Source organism: Eucalyptus grandis, chromosome 11 (genome assembly GCF_016545825.1).
Source record: "Eucalyptus grandis isolate ANBG69807.140 chromosome 11, ASM1654582v1, whole genome shotgun sequence".
Classification (NCBI taxonomy): domain Eukaryota; kingdom Viridiplantae; phylum Streptophyta; class Magnoliopsida; order Myrtales; family Myrtaceae; genus Eucalyptus; species Eucalyptus grandis.
In genome coordinates this window covers 49,681,551-49,702,816 of record NC_052622.1, presented here as the reverse complement: position 1 = coordinate 49,702,816, position 21,266 = coordinate 49,681,551, and the positions used below count along the sequence as shown (strand labels likewise).

Sequence of the window (21,266 nt, the reverse complement as noted above, 5' to 3'; positions counted from 1 at the left end):
ATTTCATCTCTAAGCTTTCAAATTGCTCAATTTGGTCCCTAAACTTTCATCTAATATTCCATCTAGTTCCTAACTATTTGAAAATTGACCAATTTCTCTTTCTTTCTTTTTATAATACCAACCTGTTTTTAAATTAAAAAATACCAAACTGAGTTTTTTTTTTTTTGGTCAAAAAAAAAATACCACATTTATGCAAAGTAATAAAGGTCAATATTTTTTTCATTTCTCCATATTAAAAACAAATGGAAAAAGGGACAATAATAGTAAACAAAGGTGAATTTTGCATTTTGATTTCTTTTTTGTATATGCAAATTACTTGAATAATGTACAAAATCCCATCAATCAATTTTTCCCTTTTCGGTGAAGTCCATAAAAAAAATTAATATTTGATTGGTCAGCCAGCAATATCGCCCAGAAAGTATCTCTCAATAGGGGATAAGTCTTCACTAACAAATAGAGAACCAAGAAATTCGTAACAGCATATCACAGCCGTTTTGCCAGGAAAGAATAAAAAGGGAAAATTGCGCAGTCAGCTGTTAGGAAGCACCGCAACAATCGCAGACACCAAAAAAAAACATTCCACTACGGCATTAAACTGCCGATTGACGTAATAGGTATCATAAAAAATTAGATACTGATAGAGTAACATCGCCAACGAGATCGGGCATACAACAGACACGAGCCAAAACTATTTTGCCATTGTACATATTTTGCCGTTGCATATAATAGGGTATCATCCTCAGAGTGTTAACTACACAACTTCTCGCAGGAGGCGGGAGACTGATGGATTAAGCCAAGCACATGATAGACACATTACAAAGACTGAAATGGGGGGAAGGGGAAAGAAAAACTCGACTTTTTACAATGAATGCATTCACATGATATACAAAAAAGAGACAACAGATTAACCATTACATGCCGACGACACCATAGCGGCCCAGTTTGTTCTCACAAACACCAGCTCCATTCATTGGTTAATGTCTATGGCAGTGCCTGTTCGGGCCTGAGAGATGCGATTAGCATAGATGGTCACCAAGCGCAATTGTGTGCTGTTGAGTCCTTCCAAGTAAGGCAGGAATGCTTTGCCAAGCATGATATAGATGTCCACCAGACAGAAAACAACCGTCTATTCCACCAAAAAAAAAAAAAAATTATTAAGGAAGAAGAATTTATCAAGTTGCTCAAACGAAATGAGAAGTGAAATTTAATTGTGATTGTATTGATTAGCAGATTATTTTAGGAAACTCTATGAAGGAAGCCAAAGCAGCCAAAAAACAAAGGACCTAAGGTGTCTGATCGAATATAAACAAACTGCATCACTCATTTTCCCCAGCATATCTGCAAACTGGGAAGCAAGAGCTCCACGGAAGATGGCAAAAGTATAATTTCTAATAATTTCAGGTATTATATAAGGTAAATTTTGCAATTCAGCTTCCACAATTCTATACCAACATTGACCTATCAATGAGCAGTTGTATACAAAGTCATCAATCTAATTCTCACTTCATGGTAAAGAGAACTGTAGAGCATCTTGTCATCTAACTCTCAAATTATTGTTAGGCACCCAAGCACTGCAGATTCCTACCATATTGGCTTCCTTTTATATGGCAGGAAAATTACAAACAAGGGACACGATTCATCACTGTCATGAATGTACTTATCATCCATATAATTGTTGACCAACAAGGAAATACTATGGGAACACAAAATGGCATCTCTCCTAAAAGAGAGACAAAACGAGTCCACAACATCATTAGCTCCACTCCCTAAAGATGAAGAGTATGTAAAACTCAGGTAATCAGACGAGATGGTCACATGGAATTCATATATTAAAACAACATGGCCTTCCAATGCAGCACAAGGGTTCACTACATCTGCAGGGACAAATGATGTGCCAGAAAGTCATAATGCAGGTGGTGCCATTATGGAGTAGGAGCATGCTTAAAAGGGAATGTCAAATGATATGGTAGCAATGCATTCTCCAAGTCCTGAAAACTTAAGTACACAGAATTAACACACTAATTTCTGCAGAAAAGAGCCTTTTGATGGTTTAAGTTAGCAAAACTCTGTTGGTTCTCTTCAGAAGATAGAAGAGGGACTCTCAAGGTAATTGCTCACGCGAGAACTAGGTCTTTCTCTTTTCTTTTCCTTAGTTGATCAGTTACTTATTTTTACTGCCCAAACTAACATAAACAATAGAAAGAATAAGCAATACCTTCCGAACATCTGCACTTTGGTTTCCAAATGCTTCAAAAAGAGCAGGCAAAAATGAAGGCAATTGTGCCATCAATTCCTCTTGGGAAAGACGGCCCACAAGCTGAATACAGGGAGAACAGCCCATTAAAGGCATGATAGTGCAGAGAAAATAACACCAAATTACAGAATACGAATCTATTCGAACTATCAACGAATTCCTAGAATTTTAGGCAGGACGGGGAAAGTTCTACCCCACCCATGCCACAAAAACCATCTGTCACCATTAGAACCATGCATCCTATTCAAATACCACATTCTAAAAAATTGATTGTTCGTGAGAATTTGATACTCACAACGTAATGGCATATGTGCATAGCAATTTCCAAATTGAAACATACGAAGCATGCGGGGGAACTTATTATCACTTTCAATCTCACTTTTCTTATATTGTTTACAAAGATCAGGTGCAGGCAGTCAGCAACTATGTAATACTGTGTTTATTATATGGAAAAAACCATAAAAACCCTGAACTATGCCCATTGTGATATATTTACCCCAAACTTTTTTTTGTAACCCCATAAATGCCAAACTTGTACCCATGTGACACATTTAACCCGAAAATTTTTCTCTATTAAATAACACATTGTTGACTACATCTGCATATGATAAAAAAAACTAGCCTTCCTAGATAACGTTGACAGAACACAAAGGTGCAAAGGCCTCCTTCAAAGAATTAAAAAAATCAGAGTCAAGGTCAGTACCTTTGTCAGACAATTTATACAAGTAACAAGAGTTTTCTCATCTTCCGCAACCAACAATGGAACGACAACCTGCAAAATTGCACATATTTATTACACCTACTAGTGAGAAGCAAAAGCGTAGACCAACATCCTCAGTGTGAATAAACACAAGGATAAAGTGCATAAACCTCATTAGACTCTGAGTGCTTATGTGTGCACATGCACACCAGCTGCATGCAAGTGCTTTTCTGTGTGTGCCTATAAGTGTAAGTATGCACCACAGTGTGCAAGCGCGAGCGTGCGTGCATGAGATATATATATATATATATATATATATATATAGAGAGAGAGAGAGAGAGAGAGAGAGAGAGAGAGAGAGAGAATCCCACATACACTCAAACATCTGAATGGGTCATATTGAGACAGAACAACTGTCAAGCAGTTCTCTCCATCATTTGAAACCTAAGAACAAGAAGAGTAAAAATATAAATACTCTTGAGACTGAAAACTAAAGGATAGCAACAATGCAAACCAAACCTACCTTGGGGACAGTATCTTTTGTCACATGAAGCAGCTTCTCTATTACAATCTCAACTGAATCTTCCATCATATCCTTCTAGAAGCATGATAAGAGGGAAATTAGCAAGCATGTCAAAGAAGAAATGACTAGGCACGAGTCAAATAAAATAATAAACAGGCAAATCACACTTTCATAAGTGCAAGAGGGAACCAGAACAGACCTGGTTTTTAAGCATTTCCATAATTAATGACAGAGCAAGTTCTCGAATTGTGGGATCATGATCATCTAGCACCTCAAGCACAATTGTCAATATTTGATTGAAGTACTGCAAACACATCAGTTATACATAAGTCCATGGTCCAAGAGACAGTAAAGCAATAAATGTGTGACTGCGCAAGAAGATATGGGATCAACATCCAGACAAGGCGCTCAACTAAAAGTTCCAAGTAAAAATCATTAAGTAGAAACATAATTCACTGAAATGCTAGTTATCTAACCATGCTGCACAAAGGTTTGACCAGAAAAGCTAGGCAGCAATGCAAATAGTAGCTATTGAGTTTCACCGAAGAAAGCAAAAAGAAATAAGGTAAAGCCTACCTCCCCAAACAAACATATGAAATGTATCCGCCCTTTTAAGCAAGTTGGTGCTTTACAGCATGAGAAGCATTTAAGAACACTAAGATAACTACTCAATGACCAAACCATTTGATTAGCAACAAATCCAACTTTTAATGGTAATAGCACATATCTTCCTCCAACAAATTTTAATTATTCAATTAGTCGAAGAAACAATCAGCTCCTCATAAAAGCAGGCAGTTGAAGTTTCCTGACAGGTCATAAGCCTGAGTCCAGACACGTGCTCTTATATTCTCTGATCCTTATTTTCCTGCCTGCAGTTGCCTATTTGATGCATTTATGGAGGTCCAACTTACACAAGCAAGAGACAAATGCTTGGTCAACATTGATGAACGTACGCAAAATAGGCGAGAGAGAAGATAAAGTTTAAATTTGAAAAGTTGCCAATTACCTTTGCCCAAACAGATATGTCATTAGATGCAGATAATTCGACCAACCGTTGAAGTCCTCTGTGCTTATTACAAAATGCATTATCTTCGTTGCCATTGCCAATCTAAAGATGGCAACATAGTGTCAAAATTATCACACTGTTCATTCTAGAACCAATAAATAAAATTTGACAGAAGCCTCACCAAGTGAAGAATTTGGGGAATGCTAGGTTCAGAGTCAGATAGTGTGTTGCTCTGCCAACCAATAGCTTTTTGATGATTAATATCTGCATCCCCTGAAGTTTCATTCCCTAGAACATTGCCTCCAGAAGGTACTTGCTCCGAATTGATAAGACCATCAATGTGCACACGTGGAGTGGACATATTTTCTGAGTTCATACTATGGTCCAAGTAATCCACGGGACCAGGCATATAGCCCGTGTTCTGGACACTTAACTCCTCCATGTAGTTTGATTCCCTGGTGTTGGAACTAGGAAAGTCTAAATGTAAGTTATCCTGTGTTTCCTTGGAAGCTGTAGGAAAACTTGGAGTAACAATAGACGACTCTTGACCAGAACTCCACTTCATGACACCGTCGTTGTCTGCTGAACCAGCAGAATACCTTCCAAACAAACTACTCTTCTTTGACATGCTAACATAACCTTCTTCAGAGGATGAACCAACTGTATCAGATGGATCATAAGTCAATTTAGGCCGATGTCGCTCTTTCTTGTTTTGTAAGAAGTTCATTAAGTCCACTTCAATCCGAGGAGTGTACTGCTTCAGTGCCCGTCTCAAGGAATTTTGTTGTTCAATTGACAAACTTGACATAAAATTAAGCAATGCTGTCGAGTCATAATGGTTGTAAATGGATATGATGCAATTAATAGCTGCTTCTTTGAGCTTTGTATTTTTATCATGGGCCAATGGAGTCAACTTAGCTAGCCACAGTTTCAATATACCACTGTTACCGGTACCTTCAGAATTTATACCATGCTTGTTAAACGAGCCGATTGCAAATTCAATCACAGCCAACTTTGCCTTCGGCGACCGCTGCTCATCTAGTGATCGAAGCAGAGCAGGTAATAGAGAATCTACACCATAAGTCTTGTTTACAACATCAAGTGTTGCCGAACATGGTTGCCTGACTAACTCCTTTGGGTCAATCAGCCGCGAGAAAACATGCGGGAGGATCCTCTCCATGTAACTTTCAAAGGGCTTTCGACAAGCAGGAATGACTTCTGCAAGAGTGGAAAGAGCTGCCTGTGCTACTTTATGATGGGGATCATCCAAGTGCTGGAAAAACAACTTCATGACTTTCTCGAAATTCTGCACAACTTCTTGAATGCCTTTGGGTCCTTGTTGCAACAAGGACTGAAGATAATTAAAAGCCCCAACGCGAGCTGACCAGTCAGAATTTGAACTGAGTCCCTCACTTAGAGCTTCAACTAGAGAAGTTGGACCATCCACCACATTGGCCATCTCCCCCACTGGTATCTGGAAATCATCGAAACTCCTCCTGTTTGCAGATGTCCGACCCCCCACATGCTTTCTTGATAATGGCCTTTGGAAATTAGGTATGTAACTGCTCTGCAAATCCTTAAAGTCTCCATCTCGGTAAGGCGTGTCTAGATATTGCCTATCAATGTGTGCACTTGTAATACGTCTAGCCTCTCTAGAATCCCTTTTTTCCTCAATGGAGACTCTTTCATGTACTCTGTCAGAAGCTCTCTTAGCCAAGTACGAGGAGACTGTTGACAAAGGCTCACTCGCAATGCCACTTTGATATGATAATTTTGTGGAGTCCTTTGAAGCCTGAATTTGAGTCATGATATCAGACAAATTCAAGCCACCATTACGACTACTACCTTTGGTGGTACTTGAGGAAATGGGGTCTCCAAGAAAAGAGGTTGTGAGATGATTGGAAGCAGGAACAGCGGGCGGAAGTGGTGGATCGCGAGAGGATGGAGGGTCAACTCCTGCACTAGGAGCAACAAGGAAGAATTTCAACTTAAAAATGGTAAATAGTAGGGAATTTTATGCGGAAAATTTATTGTGGAAATTATCAAGAATAAGTAATGAAGAAACCTTGTAGATACCTAGATCTAAACTAGATGACCGAGGAGCAGAAGGATTATGCTTCTCAGAGACATCCAGACCTCTAAGCATGCTTTCAATGGCAGTGACCTTCTGCTTGCTTGAGTGCAACACGCTTTCAAGAGTACGTTCGCTACCTTTACTAAGGGACTTGGTTTGCGACAGAAGCAACCCAGAAGAGAGAGATGTCCCGGATGGTAAACTTGCAGTTCTATCCATCGCCACAATTGCCGAGGGCCCATATCCTGCTAGATTTGTTTGGGCAGACGTATGAGGATTAGATGGCATCTGTAGACTTCTATCACGAACAGATGGGGAAGCATGCCTTCTATGTATGCCCCCATCCTCTTCATGAATGGTCTGCATTAAAAGAAGACCAATAAAGGACCTAAACTGATAAGTTTATAAAAATGCATATGTTTCATATTAAATAAGCATGCATACCCTTTGAATGACAGGATCAAAGGACGAGAATAAGCGCCGAGACCGCTCTGGCCAAGTTCTTGAAAACATTCTATAGCACGTCCTGGCAATTGATCGAACCTGTTCAAATTGAGACATTAAGCACTCTGCCCACATCTTTTAAGAGAAAGCACAATTTGTTTCCGCAGTACATGCTACCTAAACATGAATGCTGAAATAACAATTTAAAGCCAAAGCCATGTCAAGGATGGACTATTATATAACAACAAAAGCAATGTCAGCACAGCTTTTTTCTACGAAGAGTGCCCACACCAAACTAACATTCATACAAGGACTAATGAGATCATAGACACAGTTAAAAATAGCTTAAGCTATCAACACAGAAATCCTCTTAAGCTTAGTTATAAGGAGAAACGCAGAGTAAGAAGTTATGTTGCTTGCTACTTTTTCAGGCAATTTCAACAAAAGATTAGGCTAAAGGACATCCGGCAGCAGTGATGATCCAATGATGGTAACCTTACCATGACTCATTGTCTTGTTAAGTAAGAGGTTGATAAGCAACCTATCCAAGCTCATATAGCAAGTATCAAATTTTTAATTTGCTATATAAATGATTCAATCTCCAAAATTCTGACCAAGAATAGAATTCCTGAGGTCAACTTGGGAAAGTCATCTATCAATAACTCATCAAAACTCCGTCCATATAGTGTTATGTCAAATATAACTTTCCCAAATTTGGTTTAAGGAGGACTATTGAACCCACACATCCACTAGAATGAGTAAAGAATGTTAAATCTTTAGATAAAATGGGTCCTGCACTAGATTTTCTAATACAAGAGTTTCTCCTCACTTTTTGATACTTAAATATAGAGAAAAATAGGCTAAAGCAGCACTTTAAGTTTGCGCAACTGCAGCACAAAATAACCAAGGGTAGCTAATCCAATGCCCAAAAAATAGTGTGAAGGGCCTGGAATCTATATGACAATGTGAAAGTGTCGTCCAAGATATGTTTGGACTTAGAAATAAGGGCTAATATCACCAAAAATCCCAAATTGGTACACACCCATGCCATATTTACCCAAGCTAATTTTTGCATCACAAAAATTTCTAAATTGGTGCACGTGTCACATTTACCCCAAACTAATTTTGTGTCACAAAAGATCCCAAACTGGTACACCCATGTCACATTCATCCCAAACTAATATACTCGTGTCACGTTTACACCAAATTGTGATAATCTATGATTTTTTTGGGGGTAACTATGGCATGGGTGCACCAGTTCAAAGTAATGTGACATGGGTACACCAATTTGAACTAGTTTGAAATTTAACGTGACCAAGAATTACTTTAAGTCAATGTGGCATGATTACACCAATTTGGGGTAAATGTGGTACCAAAGTACCAGTTCAAGAGTTTTTGCGACACAAAAAAATAGTTTGGGGGTAAATACGGCACTAGTTTACCAATTTGAGGTTTTTAGTGGAATTAACCCTAGAAATTACTACTCCAATGGCAAAATCAAAATTGATTCTATCCCTAGTGGAATAATACCATGACAAACACAAGGAGTTGTTATGATATTCAAAAATAATGCAGAAACAAAAGGCATCAACATAAATAAAACATAAATCAGAGAGCTATTATTGAAGCCAAAAGGATTGAAAAAATCCAAGTAATGGAAAGAAATCTTTTAGTTGGATGCCCACGAGTAGGACTAGATCAGCAGCTACAAAAGAAATCCTAGGAAGATCTAGGGGAGTGGTCCAATTTCAAGGAATCCCAGAAAGAAAAAAGGGTTCCATAGAAAAGCGTTTATCTGGTCATCTAGGCAAAGAATGGAGGAATACAATAGTGTCATTAAGCTCAAGCTTTTAGGATTAATTTTAATGAACAGGAGGCTATTAAGGACTCAACCTCAACATATGATCTCATGCTAACTAGTTCTTTCTTTGAGATAAGAAAGCTTGCCCAAGGTTGTTTGGTCATGCTTAAAACCAATCGCATGATGTTCTTATTGGAAAGGGACTACGAAAAGAATGGAGGCCTAAAAGGACAAGAGTAGGAATTAAAGGACCTCAAAAAGGAATGGTACTTGGTATGGTCCAATAAAATCAAAAACATCCACTTAATTTTCCTCCTTTAGAGTGTAAAAACTTAGTCCATGTTAGTTTGCTCCTACCACCCAAATATACATGGCCATTGAACACATTCATCTGCAGGACAGCAAAACAGGACTAGACAGCTTCACAAAACTCTTCCATTTGATCCTACTTGAACCAAATGAAAAATCTCTCGCCTTCAATATTAACAGACAAAGAACTATGACAAATAGTTATAATTTTGAATAACTAATCTAAGTCTCCAAAAATGATGAAGATACTACCATGTCCCCAGAAGAAAGCATCATTTCTCACTCTAATATCTCCAGATGTACTTAGGTTACTCCAGGAAGTATGATTCACTTTGCATTGCAACTGTGGACCAGAAATCAAATCCAAGCCCCATCATGAAATTATTGAAACTTCAAAGAAGTACAAATGGGCATACCTCGCTCATTGCATCGCCAACACAACATCTTATAAGATCTTCATATAGATCGGCCGATCTCTGGATTTCTGGTGCATCAGGCCAATGTTCTAATATCAACAATGCATATTCACAGCACCTGGCATTAAAAGCGAGGAATTGTGATTGGAAAGAATAAAAGAAGAAATATGGGAAACGCAAGAGGACAGGGAGGGGGGAGGACAGGGGAGGCAAAGAATTGCTCGAATCTCTTATAGGATAACTTTTCTGTCTTGTTTTGCCACTCATTTTTTATCATTAGGTTTCTGAGCTTATGATTGGTAGAGTCAATTGTTTGTTTTGTACAAAACAGAAAGAGAGAACTTCACAGGAATGTTTATGTTTCATGGAGAAGCTGAAGTACCTTGAGCGAAGTACTGCATTTCGGTCATTTTTTGCACAATCAGTAATACGAGGAAGTACCCGAGCAACCTTGCAATTTGTTAACATCTGAAAGAAAGTTTCAGATGCCATATAAAAAGTGAAACACAAGTGGGAGGACATAATATCATCACGTGGAAACTTACCGTTTTTATGCAGTTATCTGCAGACTCTGCAATCACAAGTACAGTAATCACAACTAACTTAAAAAGAACCTGCACCAGATATAAGTTAACCATCAAATTTAACAGAGTAGCCGGAAGTCTCATGAGCAGCTTGACTTCAAATATTTTGGTTTAATCTTTCTTTTGCTGTTATCTATGACCACCTTAAGTAAATAACAACATTGCATTTGTATGACATGTATTTCGATGACTACATTTTCCAACCATACATCAATGATTAAAATAGTGTTTATTTAGTGGTGATAATAAATATAATAATACCAAACCGATAGTCAAGAGATACAAACTTTATGAATGATAAACTTTGAAATCTTAGAGGTCATTAATATTTTTGTTATATTTTTTTAAAAAATATTTTCGAAGATAGCTTACTGATTTTAGGAAAAGATCAGAATAGTTACTTTTTTAACTTTACATTTGAAGCCACTATGCTCTAATAGTATATTCTGCACAAATAAACATCAATTAGAAGCGTAAATAATTATATTATCAATATCACATGTAAAGAGTTCGAGTGGCTCTCATTCAGTAAAATCAAGGAAGTACACTTAATATGTCATAAATATACTGTTGTGATATGAAAAATTGAGCAATGTCTCTTCTTGTGTATAATTATTCAAATTGCCAAAAAGATGTAACTCTATTATTAAGAGATATATACTAATTAAGTCCATATATCAAAATACATAATTTAACAATTGAATTTTCTTTCGAATGTTAGAGATCATTGCAATGAAATTAATTTGTTACATAGAAATCAATGTAAACAATAGTGGAATGGAGCTTTGGAGGGTGCATGACATGTGGCTTAACCACAAAACACCACTTTACCCACTTTTCTAAGTTATATACTAGATACAAATAAGTCAAAATAAGACTAACAAAGAGAAGCAAAATTACCGGGATAAAAATCTCAGCACAAGCCTCAAAATCTCCTAAGAGTTCCTTAGATAGAAAGCATAACAGATGGCAAGCCTTCAAAAACAAGGAGATTATATTATTTGTCTATACCTCTGTCCACATGTTTAGCATGAAAGAGAGATAAAAACTGCACAGACCATTAAGTCATCTACATTTATAGTCAATTCTCCTAACAGCATACCTCCGCGATTGACAACATAAAGGTGTAGTAAGCACAGACTAAAGTTCTACATAAATTATAAAAAAAAAAAAAAATCTTCCTTAAGGCATCGTTGTGAGGTTTGATGATAAAATGATATATGAAACAAGGAATAGGCATGCTTATGTTGCCTAAAATGCATGTATGTTGACAAATGCATGCATTGACACATCCTCCAGAGTGTAATTCACTTGCAAAGGAACTATTAAGCCACATGGGCTGTATATGCAGAGATCTCATAAATATTTACCATGCTGAAATTTCACATGGAATAAGGTGAGAGATGGCAGATTTGCAGAGTTTGCTGAAGATAACATCATGCAAAATAATGGTGCTATCCTGGAAGGTAAAAACATGATGGTGTATAATGTCATGGTACTCCCACAACCATGTCACTCGTTGAAGACCATCAATCGGTACTATGTCAGCGTGAACAACTACATTCAGGTAACGAATTTTGACCTCCTGTGTTTGTCATGTGTCTGGTGAGCGAAATTCGCAGGGCTGATAATAGTTGATAAGAATTGACTCGCAGGGAGCTTGCGTGCAGAAAGTGCTGGACTTGGTGACATCAGCGCTTCCAGATGATAAGATTTGCAAGTTAGTTTATGTCAAGACGGTACTTTGTTTGATTTTGGTGGTGTTTTTGGGTTGCATGAAGAGGAAAGTGTGGCCAGATTGGGATGTTTGGATGTGGTTTTCTGTCTTTTTTAAGGCATTTTTCCATAGAGGGAGGCAACAAAATGAAGCAATAAAGATTAAAGTAAAGGAGCTCAGGTCGACTTGAGTTCATGTACATTCAGCTATATGAATCTTACTTGTTACTATCTTTGCGCATTTGGCTGCACAATGGAAAATGGTCTCAGACTTGTGAAAGATTATAAAATAAATGGTGCATGCATTGTGTAATAGAATACTGGTTTTTCAAGTAATACATGGTCAATGCACTGAGAACTAGGGGTCGTTTAATTGGATTCTTACATATGGAGATTGTTCCAGGCCCAAAAAAAAAAAATATGGAGATTGTTTGCATTGCCTGATTCAACGCTGGTTCTGATACTGGTCCTCAAATATTTCTATTATTAATTTATTTTTATTTTTTTTTGCTTCTTTTGTTGCTTCGTTCAAGAGATGGTGGGATGTGTATGCATGATAAGCAACCTTACAGGCAATAGTTTTATGCCCATCAATGTAGTTTGATTGGAAAGAAAATATAAGTAGCCCATGTATATATTTATGCCACAGGAAATAGTTTCATGCCCTCAACAAGGTGGTCAAAATTTAGGTTAAAGACCTAGCATATAAATCTCAGAGTTAGATGGCATCAATAGGACATATGAAAATACACATGCACACCTGCTTAACTATGCTAGACCTTCGGTCTGATAACTGCGTGCTGAGAGGGCCCACAAATTGCTTCAGAAGTCCCCTGAAACATGGATAGTCTGATGCACCTGTAGCAAGGGACAATAACACAGTCAAGTGATAGAAACAACTAAATCCAGGCAAACCATAAAGCATACCCAGGCTAGCAAAAGTTGTCAGAACCTACTATCATTTGAAAAAAAGTCAATGCACAAGAAAGCTGTTGAAGTTGCTTTTAGCTCAGGATGAAGCACACTAATTGGTAAAGAAATCCACTTTATCACAAAAGGAAGAGACTAAAACATATCCAATGCAGCATTTTGCCACATATAGAACATTTAGAAGATGGAACCATCGTTACTAACCAAATGTTTCGATGATGAAATTTTAGACAAATAAATGCCTCTGTTCTTGATGGTTAAGTGATATGTATGTACAGCTTTCCTGCTCAAGACCTAGATTTGTGTCACCAAACATGCACTTTCACAAGGGGCCATCCCCCTGAGAGCAGACCTCTGTTTTTAAAAAAGTACTCATGTCCATTGTCACAATGGGGAAGGGGACGCTGCCATTGCCACACCTAGCAAGGGATAAAGTGCCAACGAGACTCAGAAATCTACTGTCAGGGAAAAGAAAGTTTTGGAGAGCATTATCCACATGCACCATAAGGCATGCTCAATGCAATATTGTACTTCATACATTTCTTTGACCAGACAACGCTAAGTTGCCCTTCTCAATTATGAAGACATCAAATACCAAAACAACATTGAGAAGTGAAAAATTGAAAATGCTGTTCATTAGTAAAGCTAACAACAGATAATTAGGCAGAAAATAACCTCCAGAAACAAGCCCTTCAACTCGCTGCATGGCAGCAATGCGCACAGACCAGTCTTTGTCTGGTACAAGAGCAGAGGCAATCTTCTCAAATTCCAATACTAGCTCTTTCTCCGAATAGATCTTTATTGGTTCTATGGGTTTCTCTGTAACATCACCTTCAGCTGCAATTAAGAGGAGAGGCTAAAATGAGCTAGTGAAGGCATCAATACAACCATCTAGAAGAATGCTTTGAGCACTCTTGATGAAGCCCTATGTGAAATGCTCTCTTCTTAGCAAGAACACTGAATCTCTGGAAAGGTATATGCACAATATTAAAAGCTATGTCTATGATGTGTAATTCAACTGATTCCAGGAAAGCTCCCTTAAATGGCAATGTAAATAAGTTGCTCATTCTTCAATACAGTAGAAAATTGCACATTACTATGACCATCGCCAATGACAATGGCTTGAAGTGAAAAGGAAACTGCCAACAAACTGATAATAATAAACTCAAAAACATAAGCTAAAAGACTAATCCTGCCTGTGACCTGTTGGCAGTTGTTACTAGGTAAGAAGAAATGCCAATAAACAAATGAAAAATAGCCATTAATATCACAATAGTTCTAAACTATTATAATTAATACTGCAATAAAGCACACCCCACCCTAATAGCATCAATTTTCAATAAATAACAGACCAAAGTTGCCAAGAGAAGGGACTAACATCTACCACATATGCCCAACTATCATCAAGGTCTGAGGACTAGCCCGAAAAAGGAAAGGAAAAAGCTTTTAATTTCTTTTGGGCCATTGTCTCCAGTTTAGGAACTCCTAATTTGTGTTGAAAGAAATCACCAAATTGATAAGTATTGAGGAAGCAAAGATATTTTAAAATGCAATGCCAAGGCCTAGACAAACGCACAGCATAGAAGTTGCTCAACAGTGAATACTCAGGACCACTTCTCAGGGTATCACAACGGATATTCCTCTACTAATACAGTAGTTTCAGTTAAGTCCACAGTTTCAAGTCAAATGCAAACCAATGTGCCATTAAATTCATAATCCTCCCAAGAGCATTAGATTAAATGCATACAAAAATGTGAAAAAATAAAATATTTGAATGGAAGATGAGGGAAAGAAGGGGAAAGTGATTTAGCATTCTCCTAGATGAGAAAGGAAAGGAAAAGAAAAGGAGGAAAATTTGTTGTCGGGCCTACTTGACTCATTTCCCTCAAATATCAAGAGAAAGTGATGAGTTAGTTGAGCCAATATCACAAAGTGACGTTATCTGAAGGATATTATCATCACATATATTCCCAAAACTCTAATTTCATTCCATTCGTTTTCCTTTATTCTAAGTAAATATATATATATATATATATATATATGTATATGTATATGTATACAGCAAGATGCTCTCACTCCACTTTCTGATTCTTCAATACAATCTTGTGAACTTCTTTTACGTGCAACTTTCTCCCCGAATTGGTATTATAAGAGACATGTGCCATCAGTAAAGCATTATAAGTCTTTCCCTAGAAGGTGATGATGCGAACCTCCAAAGAGAGAAGCTCCCCTTGAGGAGTTCTTTGCTCTTGGACTGCTTCTTTTGTGATTAATGCTCACTGGCTTCGTTTCTCCAGCAGCAACCTTGTTGCTAAGTCCATCTGAAGAGCGGTTTCGGGGTTCAATTCTCTCTAGTCTTGCATTGATATCTCTTACCTGCATTCACATGTCTTTCTATAATGAAAGAAGTAAAGAAAAGGCACCGCAGAGAGTTCTTGTGGTGGGCAAAACATCTTAGAAGAAATCTATGTACCAAAATAATGTGACATCAACAATGGAGTCTAATATTGCCAAATGTTTTTGAAGAACAGAATCAAGAAAAGAAATTTTAGTGAATAAGACAGTTTTTGAATGAATATTCACCATGGAAACAGGAAGAGAATGTCGCTGAAGTTCATCACGAAATTGATCACCCGCTTGAGCATACATCTCCTGCAAGTAAACTACTAAATTAATCTAATGAAGATTTGAAGCTATAATTAGATGAACCAGGGAGATTAAGTACACTGAGAATCAAAAAGTTCAACACAAAATCATAAGAATATTATCTGTTATTCCCAGTTATTTAAATCTAATCAATCAAATCTACTACAATAACCAAACCTAAGCAAAGATCAGTCACTTTAATTGGATCAATTAGATCGATCATTGGGACACTAAGACCATATGGACATGAACACCTCAAAATTGTTTTGAGTTCTGCTTTCAAAGACAAGTTGAGAAGAGAAGACACTACATCACTTAAGTGAGCCATTACTGCTGATCAATGTACTGGCTACGACATTGTGAAGAACATTAGAAATTCACAGGGCAAAAGAACAATTTTTATGACATCAAATGTTCTGCACATGTTTGACAAGAAAGAAGATCATCATGAGATTAGAGAGAGAGAGAGAGAGAGAGAGAGAGAGAGAGAGAGAGAGAAGAAACAAGAGAAGTAAATAAAAGGTAAATCAATCCATATACATCATAACAAGACCATCATGGCGCCTGACTGAGACCATAGAGCATTTCAAGAGAGGGGGAGGGGGCCTTCAATTATATCACCATTAATTCTTCCATTGCACAAAAACTATCTCAAGCTCACAGCTAAACCTAAAACTTATATAGACTAAAATACCTAAAGATGCAAAAGCCAAGTTAATGATTGAACTCTCTTTTGTCAAACAATCCTTTCCACCATTTTTTACCATCTTTGAGGAATCTTCTCTTTGAAAGGCCCAAAGTGCTTCACTAGTCTACCTGTTATCATCTTTCTAAGATTGTCCCATTAAAAGACCCCAATAGCTCACATGCATAAATTGGAAGGAGTTCGTGAATGGCAATGCCACATGAGTGACCTGAGTCAATAGCATATAGAATATCCAATACAACAACAATCTATCAATGACCAAAGTAGCAAGATGGTCAAGGTTAAGGAGAAATTGCATAAAAGAAAACAGTTAGCATGTAATGTAACATGTAAAATCCATCAATCATAAGTCATTGCTTCAATTGAAAATAATGGCTTTACTTTCACAATGAGTTCCCTCACCTGCATCCTACAGCAGTCATTTTCTAATATTGATGAAACTATTAATTCAATTAACAGTTCAAGCTTAACCTGTTCTAGAACCAGATATGACTATAAACAGTTTTTAAAGTAAATAGACTGAGAGAGGGTTCAACTCCCAACTGACTTAGTCCAAGGGCAAAACCAGACAAACGTTTGAAAGAAAGGTTGCCACTTTTATATAGTATAGCATCACAATCAAATTAACAATAAATAGTATTGCGAAGTAATTTGAAGAACTTCACTGACCTCAACGCACAAAATAGCTGCTTCTCTAACACCATGATTTGAGTCATTCAACATTTGTAATATCTGGTGATTTAAAAGAGTCAATTAAATCCCACTTTAGCAAAGAGAAAACGGAAAAGCTGAAGAGCAGTGTTGCCATCCAGATAAGTCAGATCATACAGGAGGAAGAATTGCCCGCTGAAGGGGAAGCTCGGTAGATGCAAAAAGGCTGATAGCAGAAGTTACAGTTCGGGCAAACTCTTCTCTAATCCTCCAACTTTTGTGCGTCCAGGCATAAGAACCTGCTCTTTCGACAATGATCGTGGGAGAAGAGACCTGGACAACTCAACATGTCAATTCAAAGCTCCTTTTCTTGTTCAGTTTGTGCATGCTAAAACAAGAACCTCAACTATCATGAATCCATTCCTGGAGAAATCTACAGGTACCCAATGAGTACAAAAGATACGTATGTCATGGCAATGGTGTTTCTTAAGTATTGTAGTTGCCTGTTTTATTTTTGGACTGCTAGTGTGCAAGTTGCCAAAGGAGAAACTTTTCACCTCAGATAAAGGTAACAAAAGACCAATTCCGAGATAGAGTTGCTAAGCTGATTTTCATTTTCTCTTTTCCTTTCTATTTGTTTCTCCTTAGTTCTCAGGGTCAGTTTGAAAAAAAAACGACACGGTTTCCTTGCACTAGAACAGCCAGAAACCACTATATTAACCAACGCAAGGTCGCGTAGCGTTGGATAACCCCTCAACACTAGTGCCTCTTTCATCTTTCTGTTCACTCAGTCTAGGACAGCCAGCAACAGAATTTGAACGAAACCGAAACATCCACCAACCAATCAGGGGTAGAGGAGAGTATCAGTCCAATTAACACCTCTTTAGTATCTCAACAACCAATACGCCAAACGCTCGCTCATTTGAAACCAAAACTACATGAACCGACGCAGAACCGACGCAATGCACCACGCATAAGTACATGCGATCGTGCATTCGCTCCAATTACCTCCATCAGAGTGAGCAGGAGCCGCCTAGCAGCGTCCCTGACCGGCTGTTTGCCGTCGCCGAGCCGCTCGACCACCGCGGGGACGAGCGCATTGAAATGCAGCTTCAGGTGCTCGCCGGAGAGCACCGCGGCGGACGCCAGGGCCTGGAGCGCGCCCTGGGAGACCCTGAAGTTGTTGTCCCTGAGGAGATCCAAGCAGCAGTCCACCAGCGACGTGGCCTCCGCGGCGGAGAGGCCCTTGCGGGAGGCCTCCAGGAGCTGGTGGAGGCGCTCCACCCCGGCCATCCGCTCCTTCGTGTCCTTGGCGCGGGCGAGCTCCAGGGCCTCCTCCATCGGGAAATCAACGACGGCGATCGAAGCCGCGGCTCGGATCTGGCGGCGGCCGGGAGGTTAGATCTGCGCCGGCCGAAGGTTGGAGCCGGAGGAGGAGGCGGGCAATGCGACTCGAGCGAGGACGATGCGATTGAGCGTCGAGCTCTCGGAAGACGATAATGGGGAATTTAGAGAGAGAGAGAGAGAATGGTAGCGGTAGAGTGCCGCTAAAACTCAGTGAGAGCGAGCGGGCAAGCGAGAGAAGCTTGGAGTGACGGGAGAGATGAAGGCGAGCGTCGTTGGTTGGGGGAGTGGTTGAGATAATTGCCACTCGCAATCGCTCGAATTTACGACTCGTGCCACTGCGTTTGCCACTTGATGCCCACACCAGTTAAGAAACGTCGAAAATTTTAGGTATTTTCTCCGTGGTTATATTTATATCCGATTATACAAAGCGCGCATCTTCTTTCTTTCTTGATATGACTCGTACCATTCTCCTTGATATCATGTCTAATATGATCTTTAAACTATACTGCTAGATTAAAATCAATAGATACAATAAAAGTATATTTGCTCGATCGCGATTTTTCTCAAAATTCTATTTAAACAAGTTGGCATACATAAGCTAGAGGAGCACGATGGACGATGCGGCGTTATTCGAGGAAGCAAAGCTCGGCCGCATTTAAGGTACACTTCAACTCATTCCCAACCCGAACAAAGAACAAGAAGAAAACAAAGCTAAATGGAAAAGGGCACACACTAGAGAACTAGACCTTCTTGCATATTGGACTTCCACAATCACGAGAAGAATAAGCTAATCGGGTCGAACAAAGATCCAAGATCCGGGGAGAGCTGTCGCCATCAAGTGCGAGAATCCATGGCCATGATGGTGCTAAGGTTCATTGGGTTCATGTACTCAGTTGTCCCCTTGAAGATTTGGTCAACTATGATCCGATTCGCACGCTCCGTCGGGTGGAATGGATCCCAGAACACGTATGCCTTCCGATCACGGCACAAGTTCGCCGCTGCGTTGCATGTCCCCAACCCGTTATAGGGGCCCAGTCCGCAGCATGCTATTTTCGAGGTCTTGAAACCTGGTCGACAAAAATTAAGTCAGAAGATTCTAAAATCTCATTAGAGATGGAACAGAAAATAAGGAGCAAGAGATTTTTGATGATTCGTGAGGAATCATGAGAAAAATTCTCTAGATTGGCCTAGCGAAAATGATGTCCAAAGTTCATGACATTAGTACTACTCTGGCAATAGTGAAAACCATGATTCTTTGGTTGGGCCAAGCCCCAGCCCAAGCCCAAGCCCATGACAAATGTCCCGGTTCAATATTTAAGAATGGGTATTGTGACAAGAATCCCAGTGCTTAGCAAATTTACTGAACTCTCCATTGCCTAATCATTACTAACGTATGAAATCATGTGGAGATCGAACCATATCTGCCGGGATCGCTGATGAAGTCCATGTTCATTTTGAAGGCATTGGCGGAGATGAACACTTCGGAGCCGATCTCGCTGTTGAGCTGCTTAAGCATCTGGGCAAGCTCCGGGTTGAATATCCTGGCCGCCTCCTGCAGCCGGGGGGCGCATTCCCCGTTCCTGCTCCCCCTCATGGCTAACTCGGCCGGGACGCAGCCCAACGGCCCCGTGCCAGTGACCAGAACCCTCCGAGCCCCAAGGTCGTAAAGCCTCTGCAATGTTCAACAATCCCAGTTTTGCATCACAACTCAAGCAGATGAGATACAGAGCTGTACAGTACAAGAGGATGTCGAATATGTGAAAAATTACCCTGAGAATTTTCTTGTACTCAGAAACGAGATACTGAGAATACTGTGGGATGGTAAATTGGCGCGATCTCGCGGATACGGGTGTCAAGAAGTAGTTATTGACCCAGTCATTGCCGCCGAGGACAATGAGGACAAGGGCTTGGTTCACTCGCTGCTTCGCCGCAGCCGGGCCAATGAGGGCGCCCAACCTCTGCTGGTACTGCTGAAACAATTGCAGTTGCCTGAAGATCCTTATGATGTTGAGCTGCGCAAACATGGGAATTTACTCAGTCAAATTTCGTGTCAAGACGATACAAAAGCTTGTATTGTATCAGCAAACGTGATTTCTCTTTTGCATGAATTATCCGCTTTCGACGGCCTTCGCTTAATCGAATTATTTATGTCGACCGTGCATCTGATGCGATGATATATCAAGAAGGAAATGTGCTAGTGATGCGATTTAAGCCGATGGACGTACGAATTGAATTCCAGTGTCGTTGAGGATTCCGATCCCGGCCGAAGCGAAATTGGCGCCGACAAGCAGCTTTTGTCCGGTCAGTTGAGGGCTTAGGTATGGCAACGTGGCTTCTGCTCCGAGTTTCTCACCTATATACCAATGTCAAATTAGTGAGCAAAAGACGCGAACGCTAATCAGCTGAATAATGCATGATAAGACCGGAAAAGGGCGACGTACTTATAATGTCCGCGAGGTTCAGGCCATTCGAGAACCGCCCGGTGGCCCTGTGGGTAGGGTAGTCGATGCCGTTCGGGGGATTGTCAGCGCGTGCAGTGGTGGCCAAGTAGTTGTTGTTGCCGCTGTCGACAAGCGAGTCCCCAAACACGAGGAATGCACGAGCCGCCTCGGCTCCAGGGGCAGCGACTGACAGGAGGACCGCCGCCAGGAGTGTGATCATCAGAGCCCTGGAACTGGAAGTACCAATGCAGGCTACTTCAGACATGTTTGCAGAGGTATAGACAGACAGTCTCCTCTTTTGCTGGGGTAGCCTTGGCCTTTCTACTCTGTGCGAGTGTGGTGGGATGCAACGGGATGGTTTATATAAGGAATTTATTAGGGTATCGTACTTAGGATATTTTTCTTTCGAAGGGATCGACGCGTTATTATTGGTTGCGCGTCATAAATGATCTCTTCCGTTATACCAAAACAGCCTTATCTAGACCTAATACATTTGAGCTTCGAATACCAAGAGATGAATTTTAATCCATGTTCGGTGCATAATGGTTCATTCTTGCCCCCCATTACCTTTCAAGAAACTTAGTAAAAGTAGAATCTTAACCTAAAAATCATCTTCCACCTGTTGGCGGTGTGACTCGTACTTCCCTCGAGGGTCTCACTCCTCAATGAGTGGGCAAGGGTCACGGGGCGCTTCTCTCTGAGCCACCAGATGACTTTT

General features: G+C 39.7%; 2 protein-coding genes across 4 annotated transcripts; both read right to left on the bottom strand.

Annotated features, from left to right (window-relative positions):
• Positions 1-602: 602 nt before the first annotated feature.
• On the bottom strand, positions 603-18,344 carry LOC104426864 (CLIP-associated protein). Of its 3 annotated transcripts, none has more exons than XM_010040036.3 (21): positions 17,769-18,344; positions 16,938-17,093; positions 16,779-16,841; positions 15,341-15,409; positions 14,968-15,133; positions 13,433-13,594; positions 12,588-12,685; positions 11,012-11,086; positions 10,073-10,141; positions 9,910-9,995; positions 9,528-9,645; positions 7,002-7,100; positions 6,560-6,917; positions 4,665-6,439; positions 4,484-4,585; positions 3,677-3,781; positions 3,478-3,552; positions 3,330-3,398; positions 2,958-3,026; positions 2,216-2,317; positions 603-1,126 (listed from the first exon to the last, which is right to left on the bottom strand). In XM_010040036.3, exons 1-21 carry the CDS (start codon positions 18,099-18,101, stop codon positions 968-970), a joined length of 4,308 nt encoding a protein of 1,435 aa, XP_010038338.2. In that variant the 5' UTR covers positions 18,102-18,344; the 3' UTR covers positions 603-967. The 3 variants fall into 3 exon arrangements, with proteins under 3 accessions (XP_010038338.2, XP_018720728.2, XP_010038339.2); XM_018865183.2 differs by having other exon boundaries at positions 3,478-3,549; XM_010040037.3 differs by having other exon boundaries at positions 6,695-6,917.
• A 295-nt stretch (positions 18,345-18,639) lies between these two features.
• Positions 18,640-20,881, bottom strand: LOC104426863 (GDSL esterase/lipase At4g28780). Its single transcript, XM_010040034.3, has 5 exons — positions 20,549-20,881; positions 20,333-20,460; positions 19,877-20,119; positions 19,524-19,779; positions 18,640-19,174 (listed from the first exon to the last, which is right to left on the bottom strand). Exons 1-5 carry the CDS (start codon positions 20,811-20,813, stop codon positions 18,942-18,944), a joined length of 1,125 nt encoding a protein of 374 aa, XP_010038336.1. The 5' UTR covers positions 20,814-20,881; the 3' UTR covers positions 18,640-18,941.
• Between the last annotated feature and the right edge of the window lie 385 nt (positions 20,882-21,266).